The following is a 17,758-nucleotide window of genomic DNA, read 5'->3' on the forward strand; positions in this document are numbered from 1 at the left end:
AAAGACAGGAGAAGCTGAGCTGCAACTCGAGAAAGTTTATTTCCAAGGTCCACCTAAGAGCGCCTCAAGTGGGCAGGCCAGTGGTGAGCTTTACGGGAGCCTCAAGTCCAGTGCTTACAGGGACGCCATCACACCACCCTGTTGATGATGACACCGATGTCTTCAATCTCACACTGGACTTCGTCACCCTTCTGTAAGGCAGCAGGCCACCAGGACGTCAGCCTTTGGCTCCTGAAGAGTCAGTCTCTCCCCATTTCACGCCTGTAGGCTGCTCCAAACCTGCCAGGCCTCCCTAGCTCTCTTTCCACCGTTCCCTCTTTTAAACTAACTTACCTTGAGAAAGACGGGAGGTTTCCTAAACACACCAACCCCTGGAGGAGTCCCGGTCAGGATGACGTCCCCCGGATAAAGAGTGACAAACCTAGGGGAAGCAGGGGGCCAGGTGAGACCGTGGGCTGAGAGGGGCCCAGTTTCCAGGTGTGCCATGGTGGGAATGGCCGTGATGGGCTCCACCCACTTACTGGGAAACCCAGGCTATGAGGTCTTCAGTCTTGAACACCATCTGGTTGGTGTTGCTGCTCTGGACTTCCTCCCCATTCACTCGACAGCAGATCTTTAAATTGTGTGGATCTGGAATTCAAAATAATACTGTGGGGTTATCCACCCCTACACCAGCCCCAAAGGAAAGAGGAAACTGTAAGGAGCATGTCTGCCCACCTTGGCTTAGCACTTTATACTGGGACTTCCTGTACAGACTGGAATTCCCTGAATTCCTGCATCAACAGCAGTAGCCCTTTAAGTGAGGAGAGGAGGGACATTCTAGACTCTGAACAGGGAGAAAAACAGCTGAGGAATTTGTCTTTAAAAAATGGGCACGCAGGCCAGGCAAGATGGCTCAGCAGGTAGAGGCACTTACTGCCAAGCCTGGGGACCTGGGTTTGATCCCTGGGACCCACACGGCAGGAGAAGAGAACCAACTCCCGAAAAATCTGACCTCTATCCAAGTACCATGGCATGCACATAGACATACACAAAAATAAATGTAATAGTGTTTTAAATAGTGTAGTCATGGTTATTAATTATACTATCTACATATTTAAAATATCTCAATAAAATAAAGTAGAAAAAAATCAAAAATAAAAAAATGAAAAAAAGGGCATCAATCCCCAGCAGAAGCTGGTAACTAGATCTGAAATGACTTAACATCTCCAGAGCAACAGGGATAACAGCAGCAGACAATGGGTCTACCCAAACTATCTTACACCTCTCTCAGAGCTGGAATACAGCTTCTGAGTCACTGCTGTGCTGAGGGGCTCACCCCCATAGCCATGCCACCCCCCAGGGATGAGTGCCCAGTGGATGGGCACGGTCCTGTTGGTGCTCTCCCATCTCCCTTAGGAAGAACGAACAGGCTTCATCACGGCCATTCTCCACCACGTTCAAGAGCCAGCCTTGCTTTCTCCAGCTTAAGGACTGACTATTCCAGATAGGGAAGCTGGAAAGCCCCCCACCAAGCACAGTGCTCTCTGCAGTTCATTTTGTGGGTGTAATTTCACAGCAGCTGTGGCTGTGTTCCCCCTAAGGGGCTCTGGAAGAAGTTCCCCATGTACTTGTAACCATAGTCCTTGCCAGAGCACTGTTTTCTCCTGACACTCGGGTACTGCACACGGGAGGGTACAAGTGGCAAAGACTAGCAACCTACCTGCTATGCTGTCCCTGGTAACCAAGGCAGGGCCCAGGGGGCAGAAAGTATCAAAGGTTTTTCCCAGTAACCACTGCTTTCCATTGCGTCTCATCTGCCAGTCCCGAGCACTCACATCATGAGCCACAGTGAAGCCAGCCACGTGAGCCATGGCATCTGTGGCCTGTTGGGGCAGGAGATTTGGCCAGACAGGTTACATCACAGATGACAATCCCTAGAACGAAGAATCTCAAAGCCATTATCACACACTAGCACCAGCGCTAGCCAAAGGCGGCCCAGTGTAAGAGCTGGCACCACTGGAGTGGTCAGTACCAGCAAGGGCAGGGTCGGGGCTGTTGCTCCTCCCCGGCCGGGAGCTCCCTTCCACCTCACCTTGATGTGCTTGCCTTTCTTGCCAATGATCACGGCCAGTTCCACCTCCCAGTCCACCTCCTGCAAAGTGGGAGAGGACAGGGAGCTGCAGTGATGTATGGCAGGCCCCAGCTTCCGGGACCAGGGTAAAGTGAATGCCATGTGGGTGTGACTCACTGACCGTAAGCTCTGGGCAGTGACAAGCGGCACCACTGGAGGTGACTAGGAGATCAACAACGTCTGGGGTTTAAAAGTCACCCTTGACACTTGCAATGAAGAGTGATGCCCAAGTGGTAACAGCAATATGTAACTCTACTGTGTGCCTGACACCATGTATGTGTTATAATGTGTTAACTCGTTTTAATAAGCTTGAGATCCCAGAATAAATTATTTAAGGGGCTTAAATAAGCAATTCACAAGGAAGAAATGCATGTGGCTACAAAGTGTGAACAAATGCCAGCCTCTCCCCAGTGAGCAAAATGCAACTGGAAAGAACTTAGAATTTAGTCTTTCCAGCTGCTTTCAATGGTAATGGCAAGAAGTGGCAGAAGTTCACCTGAACCCAGGTGCTAGCCTGAGCTACCGATGCACTAAAAGAAGCAGGCTTCTAGGGAATGGCTGACTAGTGTAGGAGACTACACAAAAGAGCCTTCAGTGAAGGCCACAACGTAAGGACATGCTCAAAGCAGGGTGGAAAGCACCAGGATGGTCCGCTGGCCGAGGTGGGTTCGTTCAAACTGAGTAAGAAGAAAAATGAAGACTTCCAGGGAAAACTAAAAGCACCAGGCGGGGCAGGGAGATGGCTCAGCAGGTAAGGGTGCTAGCCACATATGCCTGAGACCCAGCAGGTAGGGGTGCTAGCTACATACACCTGAGACCCAGCAGGTAGGGTGCTAGCCACATACGCCTGAGACCCACAGGTAGTGCTAGCCACATACGCCTGAGACCCAGCAGGTAGGGTGCTAGCCACATATGCCTGAGACCCAGCAGGTAGGGTGCTAGCCACATATGCCTGAGACCCAGCAGGTAGGGTGCTAGCCACATATACGCCTGAGACCCAAGTTCAGTCCCTAGGACACGTGTGAGAGGCTGGATGCAGCAGCACAAATTTGTAATCCCAGCACTCCTACAGCAAGACAGGAGGCAGAGAGAAGAATCATCCAGAAGCTTGGGAGCCAGCTAGCCTGGTATGCAGCATAGAAACGAGGTGAGAGCCAAGAGTGTGAGCGAGAGAGAGAGAGAGAGAGAGAGAGAGAGAGAGAGAGAGAGAAGAGAGAGAGAGGAGAGAGGAGAGGGGGGGGGGGGGGGGGGGGGGGGGGAGAGAGGAGGGAGAGAGAGGGAGAAGGAGGACAGAGAGAGAGAAGGGGAGGGAGGGAGAGGGGTGAGAGGAGGGGATAGGATGGGAGGGGAGAGAGAGGAAGGGAGAGAGAGAGGGACAGAGAGAGATAGAGAGGAAGGGAGGAAGAGATCTACTGACTAGAGGCTGGACAGGCCGCTCAGTTCCTTCAGGATCCAGCTTGGTTCCCAGCACCCACATCAGATGCACACAGTATCTAACCCCAGTTCCAGGGACTGCTACCTCCTCTTCTGGCCTCCACAGGCCAGCATGGCTGAGAGAATAAATGACCATCACAAGGACATGAGGCAAACTGAGCACAGGCACCCTAGGAGGAAACAGTTCTTCAGAAAGTTCAGGAAGGAAATGATGTGGCACCCTCAAATGTGTCAGGGAGAAGACGGATGAAAAGGTGTTCTTGGTGGAGTCCAGGACAAGGCGCATGTGTGGCAGAAATACAGCTGAACAGGTAACTGTGGGAAAACGTGCAGCCAGATGGGAACACCAGAGCATGGGCAGCAGTGTATGGACGGCTTTACCTAGTATATATTATTAGTACACTTTCACTGCAGAAAACGACTTTGTGATTGGGAAAAGATGTCAGTTAATTCCTCCTGTCACCCACACCGGGCAGTGTTAGTACAGTGCAGTCCTCTCTAGCTTCTGTGTGGTGCACTGACTAATGCTGTGACCCTTTTAATACAGGTCCTCACGTTATGATGACCCTCAACCATAAAATTACTTCGTTGCTATTTCATAACTGCAATTTTGCTACTGTTACAAATCGTAATGTGGATATCTGGTATGTGATCCCTGTAAGAGAGTCATTTGACCCCAAAGGGGCCGTGACCCACAGGTTGAGAACCATCACTCTAGGGGCCTAACCCTTATGGAGGACCACAGCCACCTGGGTGGTGGGAAGCACTGACCTCGCTCTCTGGTGGGAGGATGATCTCATCATAGGGCCCCACAATGGAACTGGAGAACTTGCTGAAGATGATGGGCTCCTTGGGCACCCGCACATTCTGTTCTTTGCAGTGGTCTGCATAGTTCATGCCCACACATACCACCTTGTCTGGCCGGGTGACAGGGGCCAGGAAGGTCACCTGCGACCGAGGGAGGATTGGCAGCTGGGTAGCCAGGGCTCTGTAGAGACCAAGCAGGAGAAGGGCTAGCAGGGAACAGATTGGGAATCCCAGGGCAGCTGGGAAGGGCCCACAGCAGTTATGACTTGCTTTTTGCATTGTCTAGATCTTTCACCCAGGGTAAGACTCAAAGCCACCTACACAGTCCTTTACAGCAAAGCATGGTGGTACTCCTCAAGTGTTTATTTCCCGGGTAATTCTTGTTCATTTAGAAGCATATGAGCGGTACAAGCAGGGTTAGGTGGAAAGGTCTCTCTCGCCTCTTCTGGCCCCTCGTGTCCCTCTCTGGCGACAACTCCTGTCTGTCCTGGATAGCTTGTACCAGCCGCAGTGGAATACCCGTCTCATGTCATCGTTTTGTGTATGAACGACAGAGTACAACATGGAGTTTACCAGCTGACCATGTATTTGGTGTCCCCTAGAACAGAGTCCCTCCTCCTCATGGCTGCTCTCCTACACTGCTGACACACTCTTGGTTCCTAATAACAGGAAAGGAAGCGGTTTCTCCTTTTTAAGAAAATGACCATTTGGAACCATAGTGCCCCCGACACTGGGCTGTCAAACGTTTCTATTTCTGCCACTCTACTGGGTGAAAACTCCTTCTTAAAGTGCTTTTAATCTACTGTTCTTTGAGCCGGGTGGTGGTGGTGGTGGTGGTGGTGGTGGTGGTGGTGGTGGTGGTGTGGTGCACGCCTTTAATCCTAGCACTCGGGAGGCAGAGCCAGGCAGATCTACAGAGTGAGATCCAGGACAGGCTCCAAAGCTACACAGAGAAACCCTGTCTTGAAAAACAAACAAACCTACTGTTCTTTGACTCTTAGACGATTCCACAGCTAGTTTCAGGGCCACTCCCAGTTAATCTAGCACAAACTTGGAATCTGTCCTCTGAGGGTCTGAATCACACCCGAATCTTCCCAAGAAGCCTTTCTTGGGACCTTGTTGCAGGCCCCTCCAGTGGGAGGAACTTAGCCTCTCAGGAAGGCAGATAATGAGGTAAGGTCCTAGCTCCACAACCAAATGAATTCATCATCCTCCCTGAGCCTCAGTTTCCCTCTGTGTAAATTGAGGGTGTTATTATACAAGACTTTAAAGGCTTCTGCTGGGTATGGTCATATACACCTGTAATTCAGTCTTAGCATTCAAGAGGCTGAGGCAGGAGGTTCTCTTGTTCAAAGCCTGCCTAGGCTACATAGCAAGACCCTGTTAGCTCTTTACTAAAAGAACAAGTCAAAAAGAAAACAGTGGGCTTTCTCGGCTCCTCTGCTGATTCTAACTCTCAGGGCAGGAGAGAGACGGGAGGAGGGAGAGGGACCAGGTCAAGATGGCCTACTGACTTACCTTCTTGCCACTGAGAGGCTAGTCTCTCCCTGCTCCAAGAACTGCATCATTGTCTTGGGGAGTGTGGGGTCAAAAGTGTTTAGGTCTACAACTCCCCCACCAATCCCTGACTCCAGGCCCAGGTGAGGCTCCTCCAGGTGGGGTGTCTGGAACTGTACCAGTCTCATATCTCTAGAGGGTTGACAAGGCCTCTTATGAACTTGCAGCAGAGCTGAGAACAGCCTCCTCCTACCAGAGCTCAGCATCAAAGCCTAAAAGGAAAGAAGCCAGCCCCAGGAGACAGAAGGACTTTAGATCCAGTATGAAGATCCCTTAGTTCTTTTGCCCCATCAACCATTCCCAGCATGCCACTTGGGAGGTGCTCACATAGGTCATTTTACCCTGTTATACTTCAAAAAGTCAGAGTACAGATGACCACGCCGGGCCTTAAGCTGGCCCCAGGGATCCCAGCCTTTCCTCAACCAGTGTTTCCTGAGGGGTCCTACGCTGGCAAGTGGGGGACACACAAGGCCAACTCGGCCCTGCCATCCTGCATGCTGGGAGACAGATACCAGCGACTGATGTTGAGAGGATGCTATGAAGATGGCCAGGCACCCCCTCTACCTAGCTTTGAGAGGAAGCCCTCCAACCGTGGGCTAAAATGTGCAGGACTAGGAATCAGCCCCAAATTGGGCAAATAGCTCCTCCTAGAAATGGCTTCACAGCCGCTTCATACAACTTTTAGAAGTACTAACTCGATCCTGTTGTCCTCTTGTTGTGCCCAGATCGTGACCCCCAGAGAGACCACCAAAGACGAGCATGCGAATGCAAAGCAAGTTTAATCGTGGATATCCAAAAGCAATACAAGCTAGGCAGGGACTTCGTCCATGCATCCAACGCAGTGGAGGCTGGAGGAAGCGCCCACCTGTCTGCAAGCTCAGTTTTTAAAGGGAAAAGTCACAAGGTTACATCATTTAGGGGTGCTAGTACGGGTACAATTCTGATTGGCTCGCTTCTAGGGACTTCTAGAATTACTTCTAAGGAGTGGTTGCCCGCCACCATTTTCATTGGCTGCCTCAGGTGAGGCATTTCTGTGATCATTACCTGGAAACCAGGGAGAGGACATTCCATAGTCTGCAGCATTACCTCGTGACTATCTTGTGGCTCTGTACTTTTACACTTCTGGTTTCTGGAATCTGAACTGACTGTCTCAGTAACTTCTGCCTGTTCCAGTACTTATGGCCTGTAGCTAAAAGAAGCAGTCTTAGGCTTTAGTTTTGGGGTGAGAGCATTTTGTCTTATTTTGGTTCACACTCTGACTTAAACACTTTCCGCTGCTCATGTGTTCAAGGTAGAACCCCTGCCAGTCTGCTCTAGCCTAGGAGCCCTCCACCTCCTCTAATAGGCACCCGTTTTCTACTGCTGGAGCATGGGGAGACTTGGGGTTACCTAGAGGCTGGAGACCTGGCCTTTCCACATTGCTCAGCTATCTCCCTGGGTTCAACAGCTATGTTTGTTTCTTTCACTTCTGGGCCTAAGTGCTGCTGCTGCTGCTGCTGCATGTGGAGCATAAGCTTGCACTGGTCTGTTCAATGAAGATGCAAGGGGCTTGACTTTTCACTTCCTGGAAGAACCTAGTGATCATCAACTTTGGGAAGTGGCTGGCCATGCCTTCCTTCCTTGGATCCAGATCTCTTGGAAAATAACAAGGTTCAGAACTTATTTTGAGTTCTAAGCTCCACCTAAAGATAAGTCTCATTCTTGTTTCTTTTGTTTTTATGATATGGGGGCTAGGCCAGAAGGGCACATGCTAAATTGACCTACACCTCAGCTAAACCACACTCCATCCCCACCCATTCTTATTTTTGTCTTAATCTAGGTCTGGTCTTCATTCTTTATCACACAGTCGTTCCCCTTCAGGGTATCTTGCTTTTAAAACCAGCATGGGGCTAGGAAGCCAGCCCGGCTGGTAAGTGCTTCCCTTGAACGCATGAGTTACATCTCCAGAATCCACATGAAAGTTTGTACACAGTGGTTCATGCTTGTAATTCCAGTAATGGGAGGTGGAGACAGGTAGATTCCTGGGCTCAATAGCCAGCCAGTGTAGCCTCACTGTTGAGTTCTAGGCCAATGCGAAATCCTGTCTCAAAAACTAAGGTGATGGCACCTGAGGAACACTCAAGGCCCAGGTGTGCGTGCCCTGTCTTTATGCGAACAAATGTAGAAGCCGCTCTCTCAGTCCTAGGCTCTTGGTCCTCACCTGGTCAAGTCAACCTACCTTGCTCAGGATCACCACAGTGCCAGCTCGCAAGTCTGGCCAGAAAACCAAAGGCTTTCCATTTTATCCTCTGTTGTCTTATACAAGCACCACCATGCCACAATCCAAAGGCTGTCCCAGCACATGTGGTCAGTCACGCCACACTAAAATGACAGTAACTGTCCCCAGGAAAGGAAAGCCAAGCGTTCCACCTGTGATGTCTGATTTAATTCTCTTGACTGTGGCTGGCAGGTACTGCCGGGCAATTTTACAGATGAACAAGCCAAGGCTTAGGTAGGTAAAGGGTTTGTCTAGGGTCCGAGGGTCATACAACTAAAAAGCGCTGGTGTTTGACTCCATATCTAAATGCTACTGAAGCAAGGTACTTCCCAAGCAAAACAATCAGGTTTCATCTTGCCTGGTCCCCTCAGGCCCTAACTGCTACCAGCCTATGGTAATCATTCATGCCTCTGGGCGTCCAGTGACTGGGACCTAAGAGATAAGGCTGGGCGGCTGCTCTCTGATAACCCCAAACCTCACGGAATGTGCTGGCCCCTCGTGACAGCGCGCTCAGCTTCATTCCATCTTTGTAACAATCCCCACTGACCAGAAGGCAGCACTGAGGTCAAGCCACCCAGGTGGCGCTGGTGTTTTTGTAATCATCACTATGCCTCACAGCACAAGGGTCCCTTAGCAAACAGCACAGGAATGGGCAGCTTGAAGCGCAGGACCGCGTGTGCGACCCTGCCAAGCTCCACTCTCCAGGAACCGAGGTCAGCTGCTTGGTTTCCCAACGCCGGGTCCACCTCCCTCCCGCGCTGGTCTAGCTTCAGCTTACCTGGCTGCTGCAGCCGGACCCGCCCGGCGCCTTACGCTGTCACCTGACTCCTGCGAGGCCGCAGGTCAAGAGCAGCAGGCGGAGAAGCCACAGACAGTCACAGTTGCAAGCACCCAGAGGTTAGGGGAACAAGGGACAGCGGTCGCGGTGTGATGACGTCACTAAGCCACCGCCAATAGGAGGATTCCTGCTTCCCCCGGAAGTTCCCAGCTCCGTTGCTAGGTACTTCTTGTAGCGGGCGCCTAGTGTATGCGTTTAAGGAGATTCTCGCTGGCTCCAGGGTGATCCTGGGCAGCCAGACCCGGAGAGAGCGCATCCTAGCTTGAGCTTCTGCCTCCAGTCCAGGCACCCCATAGTGGTACAGAAAGCATCCTGGTGAACGGTAACCAATAGTTTTTGTCCTCTGCCGTTGACATATATTTGTTGTATTCGTGAGGAAAGCCTAAAGGCTAGGAGTGGTTTTGCCCAAGATGACCCTCTCAGTCCTGGCAGACGTGAAGATACTCTGTAGAAAGACACGTGTCCTCTTCAGCTACGGGGCTTTTCTCCAGGAATCTTGGGCTGGGGGAAGGAAAAAGCTGAAGCCTGTGCCAGCCAGAAGAGGAGTTTGTCTCCCAGGAAGAGATATCACACAGTTCTACTATCAGTCTGGCAACTGGTCAGACTATGTAGCGGTAACGCCCGCGTTACCGATACCCGTTCACCATGTCTGAGCGAGGGGCTGCGGATTAAAAAATTGAGACAAGAGACAGCGAGTCATTCGCCATGGCTGGAATGCCAAATGCCAAATGCCGTTTATTGATAGAGGGAGGAAACCTTAAATACAGGCTTACAACACAATGGAAGATCCCTGGAGGGCAGAAGTTCGCTACCTGCTACTGAATGTTCTACATTCTTGCATCTAAATTGTTTACACCAAATGCAGGATACAGGAACAAAGAACCTCCCCGGTGATCTCTCTGGTGATGGTTAGGTGAGAAGGAAACCAGCAGGGAATCTGAATAGGGAGGACATCTGGTCAAGGTCGGCAAGCAAGGTGGCAGCCACTCACAGTCGGGGCCCGGGGCCCACAAGACTACCTTGTAGTAGAGACTGGAGCTGAGGCAATGGTGGATTAGTAATGTGCAGGACCATACCCTGGCCAGGACTGCCTAGGTACACATACCATGTGCCTTCAGTTTGAGAACCTAAACCTCACGGGGAGTCACCGGACATTGTATGTGTTCTTCCTCCCAGTGTGGCCACATTGGAGAAGTCTTACTCTGCATTTCTTTAATTGGCACAGTGAGGGCAGATATGGACAACTCTAGCTTGTTAGGCATGCAGGGCTCAGGCTCCGACCTTAACAGCTCCGGTACCAATTTCACCTTCTCTCAGCAGCACCTTTGTCCCATGCCCTGTTTTAGGAAAAAGAAGGGAGTGGGGTAGGCACGATGGGGTAGTGAAGAATAATCTCAAGTCTCTCGAGCAGGCATTTAGATGGAAATGTTCACACAACCACACCCCGAGTCCTCTGGCATATGAAGACATAAAAGGCTCTGAGAAAGAGGTTCCTAAATTAATTAAGGTCCAAATAGATCATCAGAGGCTTTAGTTGTCCCAGGAAGAAGTACTCTGGGCCTTGTTTTAGTTATGTTTTCTTTACAGATTTTTTTCCACTGAGGCATTTTATTTATAAGAAAGTTTTACACCCCCAGAAAAAGAACCTGAGGGTTTTCCTTCCCGTGCGACTTCTTGTCTTGCTTCTTCACAGTCCATGGCGCTGGCTGAGGTTGTCAGTGCACTGGAGCCAGACTGACAGGATGTGAGCAGATTGCTCTGCCATGTTCTAGGTCTTTGAGCTGCACATCAGGTCTGGGGCTGACTACTCCATGTTTGCTTAGCCTGCTTGTGAGGCTGACAGCATTCTTCCTAGCTCTGTAATCATCAACAATTCCAAATTCCTGGGTATAACCAGGCTCCATCCTCACAGTTAGAAACCAGACAATAACTTGGGAACATGCTGACAAGGAACTGGCATTAGCTTCTCTCTTCAGTCTGTTGGTGCTCTTTGTTGTGCCCAGATTGCAGGGACCACCAAAAGACCACCATGGAGACCAAATCCCAAATGTAAAAGCAAAGAGCCTTTATTTCAAGCTCAGAGCTTTGTCTCTCTGTCTGTCTGATGCAGCAGTGAGAGCAGAGAGCCCCGAGCCTGGGGAAGATAGTTTTTTTTTTTTTTTTTTTTTTTTTTTAATCATAGCAGAGGTTCGGGTGAGGGGATTTTCAGGGTTCAGGACTCTTGACTGGCTGACATTTATCTAGGCATATAGGGGTATGCTGGGAATGTTTGAAATGTCAGGTATTTCCCCTTAGATTCAGGCCCTCCCTGGATGAGGTCAGCATATGGCTTTTCCTGGATCCAGGTGTTGCCTGTCAGTAAGCCTGTCACAGAAGCTGTGTCTGGACTTCTAAGTCTGTCATGGCAGCTGTGTGGTCAAGCTGTTTTGCCCCCCCCCCCACTCTTGAATGTATCATCCAGGACACCCATGTGTACTGTTGTGGTGGTATGGAAGAATGGCAGAAAGGGAAAAGGAGGAGGCGGGCAGAGAGATGCTTCACTGGTTAAGAGCAACTGCTGCTCTTTCAGCAGACCTGGGTTTGAGTTTCCACACCCACATGGTATCTCACAGTCAGCCACCTGTAACTCTGGTTCTGGGAGATCTGATGCCTTCTCTGGCCTCTCCAGGTAGCAAGCATGCATGTAGTGCATGTAGGCAGACAAAACACCTATAATAGGTTTTCAGCAATGAGATAATAGGTTTCTCCGCTGACACAGTGAGCCAGATCAAGCCAAACTGAAAAAGTAAAAGAACAGGTTTATTTGATCAAAGCAACTCCCGGTGAGTCCTCCAGTCCCAGAGATAGGGGCCCTGAGAAGTCACATGCCCAAACTAAAGCAGGGAGCTCATACACCTTGTCGGCGAGGGGGTGACGACGTGTCCTCCACAAGCTGGGGTTGTGCCCATGTATGGTCAAAAGCTGAGCACTTTAGGTGGGGTCTTGGGGCTGCTGGCAACTTCAGGGGAAGAGCTGCCACAGCCATTAAGAATGAGGAACTGGGCTTTTTGGTGCCTTTGTTGGAGAGTCTTTGAGAGGGTGGGCTTGGAGAGGGGAATGGGGCTTTCTGGATCAAGCAGGAGTGAGCTGGAGGTTCCAGCTGAACAACCTACACATGTAAAATAAAATAAAAATGTGCAAAGAGAGACTGGGAGGGGTGAGTTCATCGAATGTCCCTACAGCAAACTAGTTGACATAAAACTCAGGCAGGAGGGGGCACTTCAGATCACCATCTGAGGACACCGGTCACCACGGCGGGGAAAGAACGGTGGCAGAAACCCGAGAAAGCTGCTCACACTCTGTCAGCAATCAAGCAGAGAGATGACGGCGGGTCCTCACCTTGCTTTCTCCTTTTTATGTAGTCCTGGGCCTCAGGCCATGACATGGCATCACCCACAGTTAGAGTGGGTCTAGTCAGCCTGACTTGATCTTGATAATCCCTGACACACGTGCCAGAAGTTTGTCTTTTCAGTGATTCTAGAACCTGTCAGACTGACCATCAAGATCTAAACCCAGGCCTTATCTAAACACACACACACACACACACACACACACACACACACACACACGGAGCCATTGGAAGGAACTCAGCAGAGGTGTCGAGAGCCGGCTTGCATCGGAGAAATCTGAATCAAGGAAGGTTGTCCGGGCAAGTGTAGAACAGGTAGGAGCGATGGGGCTGTGCTGTGTGGTGGGGACAGCAAGGGACCAGGAATGTTCAGGAGGAAGAACTGGCAGTCCTCAATGACAAGAAGTCGACCTGAGAGGGAAGACTGTCGTTCTGATTCCTGGGTTTTAGCTGGTAGAGCCTCTGCCATCTGTGGAGATGCAGCTTCTGTGGGGACTGGGGTTGGGGAGAGGATGATGAGCCCAGTTTTGGATAGGCTGTACATCATATACCTGAGGGACACCCAAAGACACTTCAGGATTGTGGTTCAAGACGGGAATTAGAACCAGGCATTTCAGCCTTTAAGCTTAGCTTAAAGAAGCCAAGCCTAGTTCTAAATGGAACCTGGGGAGGTATTTGAGATTGCCTGTGTGAACAGAACCGCATACAAACCTCAGACAGAGTCTTGGCCCAAAAGATTCTGAAAATACAAACTGTGGAACAGAAGGAAACATTTGCAAATCAAATATCAGACAAAAGGCTTGTCTCCTGACTATACAAAGACCTTTGAAAAGTCAGTGAGTGAGAAAAGTCAAGTTGAACGCATTATTGGACAAAAGACTTATACAGATAACTTCACAAAATAGGACACACAGAAAATTAGGATGGAAAAGATATGGAAACACACTGACCATCATGAAAATGTAAAGTACGGTCACAGTACGCCATCACCAAGCACCTACTAAAATAACTGAAAATCCTTTTCAAGTGTCCACAGGATTTGGAAGGACTGGGACCCTCATGTACTGCTGATGACATTATAAACTCATACAAGAACTCTTTGTTTGTTAGATACAGGCTCTCTCCATGTAATCCTGGCTGTCCTCGAGCTCACAGAGACCTGATTCCCTGAAACTCCCAGTGCTGGCATTAAAGGCATGCACCAGCACACCTTGCTCCATCAAAAGACTCTTGAAAAACATACGCCACCCCACCACATGATCTTGCAGTTTCTCCCCTGTGTACTGATAATATGGGATTTTACCTTTGCTCTGCACTTCAAGAAACAGGGACACTAACCCAGGGCTGGAGAAATAGCTCGGCAACGGGGAACTCTCGAGGATCTGGCAAGTTCAGGTGTCAACACCTGCATGGGCTGGTTCACCACTGCCTGTGACTCCAGCTCCAGGATATCTCATGCCTTCTGGTGGCCTCCACAGGCACCAGCACATACGTGCACACGAACATACAAAAAGCCCTCTCCATTTTCTGTATCCCATAAAGCAGCTTATTAGAAAGCGCCATCATGTGGGGGGTCCGCCCCCAACTTTTTCCCCCAGGTTACTCTTGAGGAGTAAAGGATAAGAGACTTAGATAGAAATATAGAGGGGAGAGAGACAGACAGAAACACAGGATAGCCTCAGGAGGGCCCGGATCCTAATACATGGGCCCTTCTGTCTCTTCTAAAGGGCTTTCTAAAGGAACACCAAGGGGTGGGGCAAAAGACCTCCCCCAGCACAGCCAAGTGCAGACCCTTCCAAACACCTAGTAACCTTGCATGCAATCCATGCCCCCATGCAGCCCTGCTGGGTAAAGCAAGCTCAGATCTCACTAGGAAACCCCTGTGGGCTCCCACACCGTCATACTTGAATAAGACTCTTCATGCTCTCGTGTACCTGGGACCAGGGTAGACACAAAGACTCTTCATGCTCTCGTGTACCTGGGACCAGGGTAGACACAGACCTTTCAGATTGCTGTTGTGCTTCCCCCCCCCCCCCTTTCCGAGCCCTGTGCACCCTTTGTGTCCTTTACATTGAGTCGGTAACGTGCTTCCCTCGATTCTGAGTCACTCAAGCAAACTGATCCAACCGGAGGAGGGATCAAGGGTCCCCTGGTCAGACGTGTAAGTAAAACCAGCTTGGGCTCATGATTAGCATGGGAAGTTAAGAGGGACTTCCTGGGAACCAAGACCCCACCCTTTAGACTCTGGTGCTAATCTTCAGATCGTGTCAGACTGAATGAGGATCCCCTGGATGGTGTCCACTACTGCAAACTTGCTTGCTTGTTCGGTGTGTGAGAAGATCCTCCACAGACCAGAAGTGATCTGTGTTGTGTAGCAGGAGAATCTGAATCAGAGTTTCTTTTCTCATGATAACATCAGTCCCCAGAATAGGTTGTTGCCAAAAATATCTCGTGAGGTCATAACAGCTTGTATATAAAATCAACGTGGGAAGGAGAGAAGAAGTAAACAGCGTCATATCCAAATAAAACATACACTGCAAGCAATCCAGCCTCCACCTTCCCGCTGCTGGGATCATAGGTGTACATCGCCACACCGGGTTTGTGTGGTGCTGGGGATTGAACCCAGGCCTTTGTGCACACTAGGCAAGCGCTCTACCAACTGAGCCACACCCCAAGCCCAGAGATACTATTTTCTTTTAATACACGAATATTAAATATTAAATAATAAATACAATGTGCCAGAGTGGGACTGGAATAATGAACTCTGCAGTGGAGATGCCTCCTGCTCAGCCAAATCCTGTTGCTTCCCACATATACGGGGACAGAGAGTGGACAGGGGAATAAGTCTGAGACCTCCACGTCAACTCCCCCTCCCCCATCTCTCTCTCCTCAAACCCCGCCTCATCTCAGAAAACCCACCTCCCCAGAGATGCTCAAGACGACTCCCACAGGGTACTTAAACTGCCCCCTAGAAAACAGATCCGTGGTTTCTTGGTCTCTCTTCCCTGTCTCCTCTCTGGGGGTCTGGAAAATAATTCGGTTTTATTCGGTCTGATCTTGATTGCGGCATTGGTGGAGAGGCTTATCGGGGTGCAGAAACTTTTCAAGACCAGCCCCCTTCCCGCTGAACCACGTTTGCTGGACCGAGGAGAAACTTCTGCTCAGGGCTGGGAAAGTTTGTCAACAAAGCAGGACGACTCCAGGGCTTCAAAACTCGGTTGGCTGTCAGGAACTAAATGATGATCTGCTCTTCAGGGGCCTTATTTTTAGTTTCTGGATGTTTTACTGTATTTGGTGATTTTTCAAAACTGGGAAAAAGTGATGCCTCACGAGTGAGCTGTGTACTGGAGAGGAAGGGCAGGGAGGAGGGCTGGACTGGGCTTCCAGGGGAGGGTGCTGAGGCAGCTAAGCCCAGCTGTAGACGCAGCCCACTCTTTCGGACTTGATTCTGCACAACCTCATAGCTAGTCCTATGATCTGAAAATTTCCGGACCGGAGCAGCTGGGCCTCACCCTGGAACTCTGCCCGGGGCTCCCTGGGCCCAGTGCACAGTGCACAGTGCCCCCCCAGTCCCACCCCAAGCTTCAGGTGTGCAGCATTCACTGCCTCTGGGGTGTGCCCACATCACGCTGGTGGTCCAAGGCCCCCTCCTACTTGTAAGGCATTCCATCAGCAGAAGAGCTGGTCTGATCCTCCCCCTCTTGAGTTGGGCTGCAGGAGTCTGGAAAGCACATTGACCTTGACATTAGCAGTTGAAAAGTTTCCAGCTAAGAGCTGAACGTCCAGTTCCGAGAGGCTGTGTCAGGCTGTGTCGCAGGGTGGGTATTGGGAACTCTTCTAGGGGCTTTTCTAAGTGGAAAGTCCAGACACTGAGAACAAGCACTGAAGGTACAGTTTGAACTTCACCTCAAAGGGTTAGGCACCCCCTTTCCTTCCTCTCCTCCCCTCCCCGTGGGACAGTACCTCTTCCCTCACTGGCTCCGTTCCCACTGGTGGGAAGATGGAATGGCATGATCCGCTACAGCAACAGCTTCCTTTCCCAGCATTCCAGCTAAGGGTTACCTGGGCCTCAGCAGCTGTCATCACTTCAGGCACTCATGCCTCAACCAATCACAATGGCCCAGGAGAGAATGCACTGATTGGCATACGCCTGACCTTGTTCTCCCCTGGAATGTGTCCTACAGCAGAAGGGATTCCCCTGTGCTCTAAGCTTGCACCACAAATACTTCCTGTGCTGAGGGAGGCTCCACTGTCTCTAACTTTGAGCTATTTACTAATTTTATTTATTTTTGTATATAAGTGTGTGGTGCATGCATCCATGTGCCTGGGGACATCAGTGGTCGGCATCAGGTCTTCCTCTACCACTTTCCATCTTTTGTGTGTGTGTGTGTGTGTGTGTGTGTGTGTGTGTGTGTGTGTCTTTGGAGCCTTTCCTGGAACTCACTCTGTAGCCTAGGCTGGCCTCGAACTCACAGAGATCCACCTGCCTCTGCCACTTGAGTGCTGGGATTAGAGGTATGCGCCAACACCGGCCAGCAAGTTTTTTTTTTTTTTTTTTTTTTTTTTTTGTTTTTGTTTTTGTTTTTTTCACGTACAGGAAACTGGCTCTGTCAAACAAGTCAGTGTTCAGGTCCCAGTAACTGGAAAAGCGAAGTGAGAACTCAGGGCTTTCGCCCTCAAGGTCCACATGCTCTACTCCTCCCCATCCCATATGGCTGCTGTGACTGTAATTAAATAAATCTTCATTCAGACAAACGCTCTGACTGAGGCCAGTTATACAGTTTTAGAAACCTACGTTCCGAGCTTCACAAACGTGAAAAATTTAAATTCCCTTATTCTTACAGTATTGCTTCAGTGAAACTCCCGGATTACCCGAAAGAGCATGATCCTGGTGCTTGTCACAGAGATGCTTTGCCTGAGGGGAGGGGACAGTCAGAACTTGGTGCGGTTCCTTTTCCCTTTTCCTAGCACTTAGTTGGCCCATCAGGAAACACACTTGTGTTCCTATCATTTCTGACTTTTAGAGCTGGGTGTGTTCAACTGTGGACTTATAAAACTGTAACACAGTCTCGGTTACAGGATGCTCGTTCTCGGTGGAAGACAAGGGCCATTCACAGAAGAAAGACTGTGGACAGTGTCTTCAGTGTCCTTTAGATGTGTCCTTTTTTAAACATGAAGGTGTTTGTTATATAAATGTCCTGAGCACGAAGTTCTGGCAAAATAGTCCCTCACTCAGAGAGTGTGCTCTGCTGGTAGAGAGGCATATGAATTAGAAGCAAATGGGACATGAAGTTCCTGGGACATTGTAGTCAAGCAGAGTGATGTCTAAGACCTACGAGGAGGCAGTAGCTGTTATGAATATGG

At 50.0% G+C, this 17,758-nt stretch overlaps 1 protein-coding gene and 1 non-coding gene across 2 annotated transcripts; both read right to left on the reverse strand.

Annotated features, from left to right (window-relative positions):
- Positions 1 to 20: 20 nt before the first annotated feature.
- On the reverse strand, positions 21 to 9,107 carry Fahd2a (fumarylacetoacetate hydrolase domain containing 2A). The gene is made up of 8 exons (XM_028892729.2): positions 8,947 to 9,107; positions 5,873 to 6,123; positions 4,319 to 4,535; positions 2,075 to 2,134; positions 1,703 to 1,865; positions 522 to 630; positions 334 to 421; positions 21 to 191 (listed from the first exon to the last, which is right to left on the reverse strand). The coding sequence occupies exons 2-8, from the start codon at positions 6,115 to 6,117 to the stop codon at positions 129 to 131; spliced, it is 945 nt and encodes a 314-aa protein (XP_028748562.1). The 5' UTR covers positions 6,118 to 6,123; positions 8,947 to 9,107; the 3' UTR covers positions 21 to 128.
- Positions 9,108 to 14,995: 5,888 nt separating this feature from the next.
- Positions 14,996 to 15,068, reverse strand: Trnat-agu. Its single transcript has one exon. It is a non-coding gene; the product is annotated as a tRNA-Thr (tRNA).
- Positions 15,069 to 17,758: the final 2,690 nt, after the last annotated feature.

Source organism: Peromyscus leucopus, chromosome 4 (genome assembly GCF_004664715.2).
Source record: "Peromyscus leucopus breed LL Stock chromosome 4, UCI_PerLeu_2.1, whole genome shotgun sequence".
Lineage (NCBI taxonomy): Eukaryota > Metazoa > Chordata > Mammalia > Rodentia > Cricetidae > Peromyscus > Peromyscus leucopus.

Bases quoted from the DNA above. Each gene is read 5' to 3' on its own strand.
- Fahd2a (XM_028892729.2), bottom strand. From the start codon at position 6,117: ATGCTGAGCTCTGGTAGGAGGAGGCTGTTCTCAGCTCTGCTGCAAGTT. The intron at 631-1,702 runs GTAGGTTGCTAG...TTTGAATTCCAG, and splicing joins TACCAGGGACAGCATAGCAG to ATCCACACAATTTAAAGATC. The intron at 422-521 runs GTAAGTGGGTGG...TGCTTCCCCTAG, and splicing joins CTCATAGCCTGGGTTTCCCA to GTTTGTCACTCTTTATCCGG.